Source organism: Rhea americana, unplaced genomic scaffold (genome assembly GCF_003343005.1).
Source record: "Rhea americana isolate MKP2758 unplaced genomic scaffold, rheAme1 scaffold_21, whole genome shotgun sequence".
Lineage (NCBI taxonomy): Eukaryota > Metazoa > Chordata > Aves > Rheiformes > Rheidae > Rhea > Rhea americana.
Genome location: NW_028186258.1, coordinates 4,511,061 through 4,522,133, shown reverse-complemented (window position 1 = coordinate 4,522,133; position 11,073 = coordinate 4,511,061). Strand labels below are relative to the sequence as shown.

Sequence of the window (11,073 nt, the reverse complement as noted above, 5' to 3'; positions counted from 1 at the left end):
GCCAGGGCTGCGGCAGGATGGCGGCGCTGAGCCCCGCTGCACCTGAGCCAGGGCTGGCGGCGCTGGAGGACGAGCTGACCTGCTCCATCTGCCTCTGCCTCTTCAGCAGCCCCGTGACSGTGCCCTGCGGGCACAACTTCTGCGCCTCCTGCCTGGAGCTCACCTGGGCCGGGCTGACGCAGGACTTCAGCTGCCCGCAGTGCCGCGCCAGCTTCGCGGGCCGCCCGGCGCTGCGCAAGAACACGGTGCTGTGCCGGGTGGTGGAGCAGCTCCAGGGCAGCTCGGCCAAGGCGGAGGCCAAGGGGGAGGCAGCGGGCTGCGGGGCGGCCGCGGACCCCGTCTCCTGCGACAACTGCCTGCAGGCGCCCGCCGCCAAGACCTGCCTCACCTGCATGGCCTCCTTCTGCCTGGAGCACCTGCGGCCCCACCACGAGAGCCCGGCCTTCAGCGACCACCAGCTGTGCCCGCCCCTGCAGAACCTGCAGCAGAGGAAGTGCAGGGACCACAACAAGCTCCTCGAGTTCTTCTGCAAGGAGCATGCCACCTGCATCTGCTCCACCTGCCTCCTCGGCCACAAGCTGTGTCACAGCAGTCCCCTGCGGCAGGCCAAAGAGGAGGCYGAGGTGAGCGAGCGGGGCAGGCGCGGGGCCTCCTCCGAGCGCGCCCTGATCCGTGGTACTGGTGCACACCGAAATACGGAGGGGGTCATCGCGGTGCTTGCCACTGCTGGCAAGCTGGGGTCACGGGCTGCAAAGAGCGCCGGGTAGCCTGGMCCAAGACCCGCACTATAAATCTTGTATCTGGCCTTGCCAAACTATTATCCGCGCTCCAGCGCATGCTTGGAGTATGTCTTCGGAGTCGCTTCTCGCCCGTTCTCCTCTCGCCAAGGCTGGGCTCGCGGCTCTCAGGGACTGGGGTGCGCGAGGCTGCCGTTGCAGAGCTCGCAGGCAGACGCACGCGTGGAGCCGTGCTGAATGGCAGCGCTCTCCTCCCCGCGCTCTGCGGTCCGCAGCGGGGGCTCCGCGACCGACCCGTGTATCGGGCGCGACGCGCGAGTCTGCCGTCGCGCTCGCTACGCAGGCTTCGCCGCGCGGCCTTAACGCGGGCTTATGGAGCGTGCACGCAGCTCCACGGCTGTTCTTACGAAGTGAAGAATTAGGAAAGTGGCCGAGGGGAGCTCTATTACATGCTGAATAAAATGAGGAGCTGGCAGTGGTGGAGGTAACAATATTCTCCACAGAGTGGAAAGGAAGCAAGCCTGGCCCAGGTGTTTTTCAGCACTGCTGAAAATCAGGGGATACACGAGCACACCTGAAAAATGTGAACTAGAGGTGCTGAGTTTAGGTGGGCAAACTCCCATCCCCTCAGCTGGAGGGTACAACCTAAGTGTCTTAACCCAAGAAGTCCTCCCTGATTTTGCTTAGCAACATCCTGAATTAAAGGAATACGTAATTTACATCTGAACAATAAAACTCTCTAAAATGAGAGGAGTAAATGGTAGTATTAACCTGTAGCCCAAAGTCCAGCCTTAGGTAAAGTTCATTCTTAGCACTGACAACTGCCGGGTTGATAGAAGAATTTAGTCCTTATCAAGAGACTGAGTAAACACCATGGGCCTTGTGATTTGGAGAGTGTGGAGCTGTGGGAAGCGCTTGCTTCTCAAACCACACACACACAGAGTCCTGTGTGGTTAAAGGAACAGCACATTTTAAACCTCCAGTACTTACTGTTTATAGTGGCTATTTAAAACCTTCTATAAATTTGACTTTTACTCCAAAAAGCAAGACCCGGCCAAGTACGTGCACAGCAGATCCTTCCCTGAAGTATCTTCTYGCCTCTTCTTTTGCAGTCAGCGCTGAAGACGACACTGGCAAAGCTGCACGCTCAGAGTGAAAGCGCTGCTCAGGCAATGACCCTCGTGAAGGCAAACCAAAGCCAGACTGTGGTGAGTGGGCAGCTCCTCCTATTCAAAATGCTGTCTGGATGCTGTGGATGCTTCTACCCTTGTGACAGTGGTTGCAGCATTGGGATTGCACTGTCAGGAGGAGACCGCATTAGGAAGGGACAGAAAGGAGCCCTTTTGGCAGGGTCRGGCAGCTCCGTGGCAGCTGGGAGCAAACCCAAGGAGCTGTCGGAGCGCTTTATGCTCACACACCCATGCTACAGCAGGGCTTGAACCCTTCCATTTCTGTTGCACTGGGAAGCGTGTAGCTGAGCAGCTCAAGCTAAAGGATCAGTAAACTGGAATGGGATGACTCTTTCCCTAAATTTACACAGACGGTCTCTTGAGCAGAAATCCTTGCTCTCACTTGATGATTAGGGTTGTTGTTTGTGATGACTGCTGGACAAGGTAGACCTCACTTGTATCATCCTTTCTGAACTGAGTTGTGGAGACCACAAAACTGAAAGGCTGCCAGGATAGCATTTCTGTGCTCCTCTGGGATGTCTCTCGAAGGACCAGGAAGAACTTTAAGGAGGGCTGTCTCAGAGCATGTCCCTGAGGCAGAAATAACTACAGTCATACAAGGGGGTGTGTGGTGTCAAAGCTTCAGACTGGTAGAACTTAATTCCAATTTGCAGATGTATTCTTAACCAGTAGATGGCACAGCTTGCCTGGCATCCATCCAGGAGCCCTTGCAAAACAGGAATTTGGAGATGGAGAACCGTCTCTGCTTAGTAGTAGATGAGTTTTCCTTCCAAACTACACAGAAATACATAGCTCTTCAGTTGCCCACTTCAGGTAATTGAAGTCTACATGTTCCTCACAGACTTAGTTTTTCTCTTGTAGTTGTAGTACTTCTTTTCCCATAAATTCTGCTTTTGAAACCAGCATCTATTTGTTTTTGTCTGCTTCAGGAGACAGCTTCCAGAAAGAGAGATTTGATCAAAGCTGAGTTTTCAGAAATTAAAGCTTTAATTGAAGAAGAAGAAAATCGTATCTTAAAAATAATTGTTGATGAAGAAAGAAGAATTTTAAATAAGTTTGATTATATTTTTGGTGTTCTGGGAAATAAGAAGAATGAAATTCAGTCTACCAGAGACCAGACTGAGATGGCACTGACTGAACGTGATGACATTCTGTTTTTAAAGGTAACGTGTTCCTTAAGTGTTTCTAGAATGCAGACTGCTGTGGTAGTCCTGCTCTCCAGACACTTTTAGTCAAATACTAATGCAGTTGTTTGCAGGAACTTTCTTCAAAAGAACTTTTCTAAAAATGTGTGTACAGATAAGTATACAAATATCAGTGAAACAAACTGTTGTCTGGTAATCTCCTCGCTGTAATTCAAACACTACTTCTGCCACAAGAAGAAGGGCTAGTGAGTTAGACAACTCATCTCCACAGGTCAAGTAACTGCTGTGCTGAAACACAGCGGATCTTTCTCAGTGCTCCACGTACCACTGAGAAGTAATGTACACGGCTTGCTGTGGAAATGCTGTCATGAGTTGTGGCTGAAAGTAGCCTTTGCTCCTCCAAATCTGGGATAAAAGCACAAAGCTCACCCTAAGGTAACTTGATTGTATTTGCCGTCTTCTGCTACACAAGGTGGTCTGCATGAGATCTTCCATTTCTTCTTTCAGAGAGCAGCTGCATTGCTACGAACGTCAATAAAAGATGCCTTCGTTCCCCCAATTGAAATGGACCAAAACTTGATACATTCCGTTTATCAATCTGCCGTTAACATTAAAGACATTGTGAAACTTTCAGTGACTCAGTCTAGGGAGAAAAAACTAGAAGGTATTGTATCGTTTGCAGAATTGTTATTTTGTGCCTTGGATTTCAGTTCAAATGAGGGGTCCTGCCCTGCCCCCTAGACATCATAAAAAGCTAGCGCAGCAAATACTGCTGGCTAATTTAAATTAGGACTTCTAACTTCCGTTGTTCTCCATTTCCAGGAAAAAATGCCATGGTCTGGTAAAACAGGAGAACAGAATGTGCCAGTGTTTCCTTACTGTTATCTACATTTTGAAAAGCTTATCATCATCTTAATTCTGTGCCCTTCCTCTGGTGTAACTCAACATTTCTTTCTGACAGTAATTTACCTTTTTGTTACATACGAAGATTTGGATATGGATTTGATGGGAGATGTAAAACTCTCTGAATGGACAGTACTATGGTTACCTGGTCTTAAAGGTGCTGACAGCACAAGTGTTGCAGATGTCCTTATTACTGGATTAAACAAAGTATCTTTTGGATTGGGCCATGGATAACTTCTATGCAATTTCTATCTTTGCCAATTATCACTTAAGTTCTAATCACACATCTGAAAAGCAAGACTGTCCTTGCTTTTGCATTGCTGTTCCTGGCAATAAAAATCATAATGTAAAATATTATCATTGCAGCGAAACCAATTGGGAAAACTAAGCCTCCTCTAGCAGCCTTCCTAAACAAAACGATTTCTGGAAAAAAGCCTGCTATACCACGTAAGTACTAATGAACCTCACCCCCTCCTAACTACGGTTTTGCAACTAAGCAAGAATTTAAGCCATTACCCAAGAGCTGCCTGCACTGTTGATGATGCAGTGATTATCTGTGATGAGCACTTTGGCATGGTAAAGAGAGGAYGTTTTGTACTTTCTAGTGATTGATGTCTTCGGAGCTGTAATGAAGCGAACTGCACAGACGTGGCTGTGCCTTAGCCTGTGTGTGTGTGTGTGTGTGYGCGCTTGTAGGGGTGTCCATCCAGGCTGTAAAGCGAAGCAAAGCCTTCCTACCCTTTGGATCTTGTAGTATTCCAGCGCCCTTCTGCCTTGCTGTGTCATGCAGGATTTCTGTTTTACTTGTACTAAACATTTATGTTTGCTTTTTTAATGCATCTGCATGTAACAAATCCTGCTTATGAACTGTTCACATTCTGTTCTTTCTTCCCCTCAAAAGAGCCTACCAACAGAGAGAAAATCCATCACAAGACTCAAACCACCTTGCAGGAGGTGGCAGATACCAGTAAGTGGTGATTAGCAACACTGAGTTGCAGCCTTACTCAAGTATCTTGCTGGCCAAATCTTGCTTAGAAACTAAGGCTGGGCTGATGGAGACAGTCTTCATGACACATACTGGRGTCTTTTAGTGCTGTTTTGGTCAGTTGCGGGTATTAATGTGGTACTGCAGCCTGAATTTGGAAGCTCTTTCATAATCTCTTTTTGAAATAAGGCCAAATATTAAGAAACTCCTGTCACTTAACTTGCGAACAGAGATATTACGGAGATAAACTAGATATGAACAGCATAGCACAAGTCTTCGCCTGGCTGACAGACACCAGTATGATCCACGAAGCTCTTGACACACAGTCCTTTCTATTCCAAAGGTGTCCTGGGTGGGGAGCATGCACAAGGAGCTATTGCGGATTGCTGGAGATGAGTAGACTTGTAGCTACACTATAGCTGTACTAAAACTTATGTTGTAAAGGGAAAAGGGATAGTTCCATGGGAGCAGGCTTATTACCACTAGCCCTAGCACGCTGCATCCTAGAGTACAGATTAGATGAATTTTCAAGTCTCCTTTCAGGCTTGTGAACCTATGAAATAAGAAGCAAATAGTAGGTTGTGCTATGTGTGACTTTTCAGTATGGATGAATTTGAACTTAGCTTCAACATGCTTGGCCTTCAGCTTTCTACTGCTGCAGATTCAGAAGAGACAGGATGATGGTGTTGCAGCTGACATAAAATCTATGTCAATAGCTTTTCTGTCTTAGTGGAACTAATAATTGACTTTTTTTTTTTCCAGAGGACAAAAAGAAACCTGTTAACCTTGGTAAGTTCAAACTTAAAAAATACTTATTCTAATTTTCATTGACGGCTCTTAAAATGCAAAGTAGATGGTCACCAGGGTTGGTGTACTGAGCAAATTTCAGCTGTTGCCTCAGAGAAAGTTCCTATTAGTCACCACTAGAGTGATCCAGCACTAAAAGAAATTGCCCTAAGACAACAGAGTATTTTCARAACTTGCCAAGACCTTGAGTAACTTACAGTTAGCTGTGCTTGGAGCAGGAAGCTAGAATTGATAACCTCTGGATGCCCACTCCAACATGAATGTTTCTATGATGTGCTAAATGTGCAGTTTCTTCCCAACTGGCTAAACTCTGTATTTTGTCTTCTGTCAACACAGCACCAAATACAGGAACACCCAATGCTGCACCTGCCGTTATAACAAAACATATTATTGACAGCTTTCTAAAGAAATCCAGAGAGGAGCTTTTGCAGTGTAAGAAACTCAGTATTCCTTAAAGATGGACTTTCTGCCCTTGTTTCACCAGTGTTATGTGCCCTCTGTAGTTATCTGACAAAGATACTTTTGTGGGGATTTAGATAATWTAGCAGGTAATCAATTAGTTGTTACAAATCAAGGAGATTTTTTTTTGGGGGGGGAAAGGGGTATGCRGTTTAACTTGTTATGTAGTGGTTCCTTTGCCAGATGGATCAAATTAATCTTTAATACTCATGTATTTGTAACAAGGAAAATTAGGTTTTCTCAGCAATGGCTTTGGGTTCCCTAACAAATTCCCCACCAGTTCCTTGGCTACATTAGAATAGTCTAGAAATATAGTGAAACTCACTGGATTTTTCTTTGACATCAAATGTAAGCTCTTACACAAGCCCATGACAGCACTGGGTACCTTTCAGTGACAGATCAGTAATCCTTTTCTGATGCCAATATTTATCTGGGTGGTGTACGGAATCCTACAGGGATGTGGGAAGAAGTAAACTTGTCCTTGTTGTTTGCCTGCTCTGTAACGCAGAGCATAGGACACAAGTGCCTGTGCAGGCCTGTGTAAGTGCCTTGCTCTTCTGTTCCTTCATCTGACGTATGTCTTTGCAGATGCTGCCAGAATCACACTGGATTACAACACAGCTCATAACAAAGTCGCTCTGTCTGAGAGATATACCAAGATATCTGTCTCAGAAATCCCTCTGAAATACAGTGATCACCCTCAGCGCTTCACCTATTGCTTCCAAGTGCTGGGGTTCCAGTGCTTCAAGAGAGGCATCCACTACTGGGAGGTGGAACTACAACAGAACAACTTCTGTGGCATTGGCATCTGCTATGGCAGCATGGAGCGGCAGGGACCAGAAAGCCGTCTAGGGAGAAACAGCCATTCTTGGTGCATTGAGTGGTTTAATTCCAAAATTTCAGCCTGGCATGATGATGTTGAGAAGTGCTTACCCAATATAAAGGCTACCAGGATTGGTGTGCTGCTGCACTGYGACGCAGGGTTTGTGATTTTCTTGGCTGTGGGGGAAAAGCATAACCTGATCTATAAGTACAAAACCCAATTTACGGAAGCACTATATCCTGCCTTCTGGGTATTTTCCAGTGGCACTGTTCTCTCTGTCTGTCAACTGAAACCATGAAGTCTCTTACCTTAATTTAGTGTGCCTGAGTATTTACATGCAAATAATCACACCTACAACAGCTCATCTCTGTAGTTGTAACGTGTTTTGAATTCAAGGAAAACTATTAGCTTGCTGGGTGCAAATGTAAAACCGGTCCATTTCAGTTCTGGGAGAAGAAAGGAAAAAGCGACTTTCAGCTTAACTTCTAGTTTCACAGCTGCATGCTGAATGAAGAAAAGAATTTTTGCAACATGGTAAAATTAGAAGAAAAGGGCTAGTTAGTTGTGTTGATTCCCCTCCCACCCCCCATCTTCAGTAAGCTTTTAATTTAACTGCAAGTGGGAGGGGAAATTTCTTCCAGGTTCAAAATATTTTTAACACATGCAAGGTAGCTTTTTTTAACACAAACTTTAAAACAAGAAATTTGAAGTAATTCAAAGAAGAATGACACCATACAGAATACTATAGTATTATTCTGACCACACAATTTTAGTTCAAGCAGCTTCAAAGATCCTCGGTTATTCTCTGTTATTAGCTCTTTTATGCAGTTTGGGGTACCTCTTGATTCTTTAGTCTGAACTGCTAAAACCTTTAGACAGTGATTTAGTAAAGTGCTGATGACAGTAGATCCTGAGGCAAAAGGCTTTGCAAAGACCTTGATTGTCCTTCTGAAAGCAAAATTACTATGACATTAAATGGCATCAGTAGCTACTGTGACTTCTACAATTCTCTGTAGACTTCCAGAAGCAATTTTCTGTTCCAGACATGTTGCACAGCAAGCAATAACTCCTCTGAGGGAAAAAAAAAAAAAAAAGAGCAGGAATCCCTTGACAAATTCAGGTTCCAGGCTTTGAGGTTGATCTGTATTGCCTTATCTTTTCCTCTGTCCTCAGGTTGTTGTGTATAGTCAGAATTTGAAATACGTATGTTCTCAATTGGCGAGTACCTGAACTACTGAAATCAGTAAATTCAGGTCTTACAACACTAAACTGCTGAGCCACTCTTACTAAACTGTAACAGCCAACAGGACAAATCTCATCAGAACAGAAATGCAGAGTCAATGAGTCCTGGTATCACCATGAAATAAATTACATCTACTTAGAGTCTGGGAAGCCATAAAAGAAAAGTGTCCTCTGGGAGACATCCTGCAGGGTAGTAGTGTGTGCCCTGTGATGGTATMCTTCTTGCGATGAAGCATTCTGTCTTGTTCTGAACCAGAATATGCTTCATATCTTCATAGTGAAGGCTCTTCAGTATTTCTTTATATTGAGGGGATCAGGGAGTATATTTTGGCCATGCACAGCAGCATGTTTTGTTCATTCAATACAGAGTCTCCTTCATAAAGCTTTTCCCCTTTATGAAGCAGGATATTCTCTGTAGACCTATCTTTTGTTGTTCAGTATGTAGTGGCTAGATTTCCTATGTTCTGGCCATGCTACTGAGACTGTGGTTTCAGGAGTCTGAAAACGGTGTGCTTAAACAGAGAATGCTGTTTGTTCTGAGCATAAAGCCTGCAGGCAGATAAGTGGGTCTTCTGAAACATACAGGGAAATAGCGTATAGGAGAATACACTTCCCTCTCTGCTGGAATGGATTTTTACTTCTGGTGTTCTCTGCTTTGGATTATGGCATGTGTCCTGAAGTCTTCACTGAGTACAGAGAGGGAAAGAGCAGGGCCGGAAGCCAGATAAATAACAAGACAAAGCCATCATGGCTATACTTGGGACGTTCAAGTGCTGATGAGAGTGAAGTTGTGACAGTGTGGAGGTCCTGAAGTAGTATAGCTCATTGAACATGCAGTATGGAGTGATTCCTCTCCATGGCTCAGAGATAGGTTTGAACTCTTGACTTGCAATTGGTTACCTTGGTTGTTCTCTTTTTCTGTGAGGAAGCATTAGAGTTGTGCTGTGGAGAACAAGAACACTTCACCACCAGGACCCTAAAATGTTCCTTGGGAGCAGCTTTCTCTGAGAAGAAATGCTCCATCTCTTTAGCTGCTTAGATGTGCCAAAAGGCAGCAGATTCGCTCAGCAGTGTGCTGAAGGAGCACTCGGTCCCCTCTTCCATGGGGAGAAAAGTGCTCCAGCAGTGTGTGCAGCAGAGGAAGCCTCCCTCTTCTATTGATTGCTCTTTGCCTTTCCAAGAGCTGTCAATACTGACTGCTAAGCCATGAGTCTGAGGCACAGACTGGTTATAGAGTCTGAAGCATGCTTTAATAAAGGAAAGATGGTCAGACAATGCTGCATTCTTTAAATGTAGCATTGCTATGTGACCTGCAAGACATTATCACAGGCAGTCAAACAAGCCTACTGCTGTATCAGTGAYTGTTTTTGTTTTTCTGTGCTACAGATGATTACAGATGGTAAACTGAGGGTCTGTTAATTCAAAATGAAGTGAGAAATGCATACTTGACTAGCTGCACTTCTGAAAGCTTGTATTTCAATGATTAGTTTCAGATATTTTGGATACATTAAAATATTGGGGCTGATGTATTAGTCTAAAATATTAGTTACAGCATGATAAATAATGGTTCAAAAGCCTCTTCAGTGCAACTAAAGTTAATTTTACTCTGTCAGTAGTAATGATAAAGCTGTACGGGTTTTAGATAAAATGTAGATATGAGCATGCTTCTCAGTTACACACCTCTTTTTTAACACTGTAAAGAACCGAAGTTATTCAGTCTAGAAAGAGAACTAATTCTGGTGTTGGTAAAGCCATGAGGATGTGAGAAGATTAGTATATTTATGTACAAATGAAAGTAATTAGAGAAATATCCATGGAAAATACACTTACTGTATTGTATTATAATCCTCTGCTATTGTATTAATAAATAGAATAGTAAAATATTGCAACTAGACAAACACTCCTGGAATTATAGAACTCTTTGATTGTACTAAGCCATGTAGTACTTCAGCGTGCTAATACATGCTATTTCATGTATAATGTTTCAGCTAGGTATCCTTGTCAGGGTAATAGACACAGATTTTGTTATCTGTTTCATTAGTTGTGCTTMGAAGTTATTAATCAGTTGACTATCGTTGATTTTTTTCCCTTGTCAACTGAATGACTTGTGATAATTTGAATTCAATAAAAATGCATAGTAAACCCTGTTTTGTTCAATGCTCAAAGCTTAAGTAACATGTACGGAGACAAAAATAAAGATTTCATAATGCAGAAATAACTGGCTTCCGACTGTATAGCTTTTCCATTCAAAGGCTTGGGATTTTGTTCTCAAAAGAAAGTGTCATCCATCCAGCAAAAGATGCTGATGAACAACATGCAAACTTAAAGTACCTCTCTGAAGCCTCAATTTAARATCACATAATATGCCTGTATTTCCTTCTCTTAAAACAATTCACTTCTAAAAAACAGCTAGGAAACAAGATAAGACAATAAGCGTTCCCAAATGTRGGCATTTTGTCAGCTGCACAGAGAATGAAGCACCTCCTCCCACAGCACTGGCTGTCGTAAAACCATTTCCCTCACTCTCACCACCCCCATTTTTCACAGCAATGAAAGAGAATGGAGTTTTAATGATTTTTCTTCTAAATAAATTTCTATTTTATGTTCAGAGAATACTCAGAGAGACATCTGCCACCATTTGAGCCAAGAGCAAATTAGGAATGAGAAAATGCGGCGGTTCAAGTTGCACTGGTAACTTCTRACAACTCTTCCGTCACAAAACTCTTTCCTTCAGTTACATAGAAGTAGACGACCTAAGAGGCAGAGAGAACCTATTTCTGAA

General features: G+C 44.0%; 1 protein-coding gene across 1 annotated transcript; it reads left to right on the top strand.

The window, feature by feature from the left end:
- LOC146596064 (E3 ubiquitin/ISG15 ligase TRIM25-like) lies at positions 1-7,347 on the top strand. Its single transcript, XM_085304641.1, has 9 exons — positions 1-623; positions 1,850-1,945; positions 2,857-3,090; positions 3,580-3,736; positions 4,342-4,422; positions 4,877-4,942; positions 5,723-5,749; positions 6,104-6,199; positions 6,815-7,347. Exons 1-9 carry the CDS (start codon positions 18-20, stop codon positions 7,345-7,347), a joined length of 1,896 nt encoding a protein of 631 aa, XP_085160767.1. The 5' UTR covers positions 1-17.
- The last annotated feature ends 3,726 nt before the right edge of the window (positions 7,348-11,073 follow it).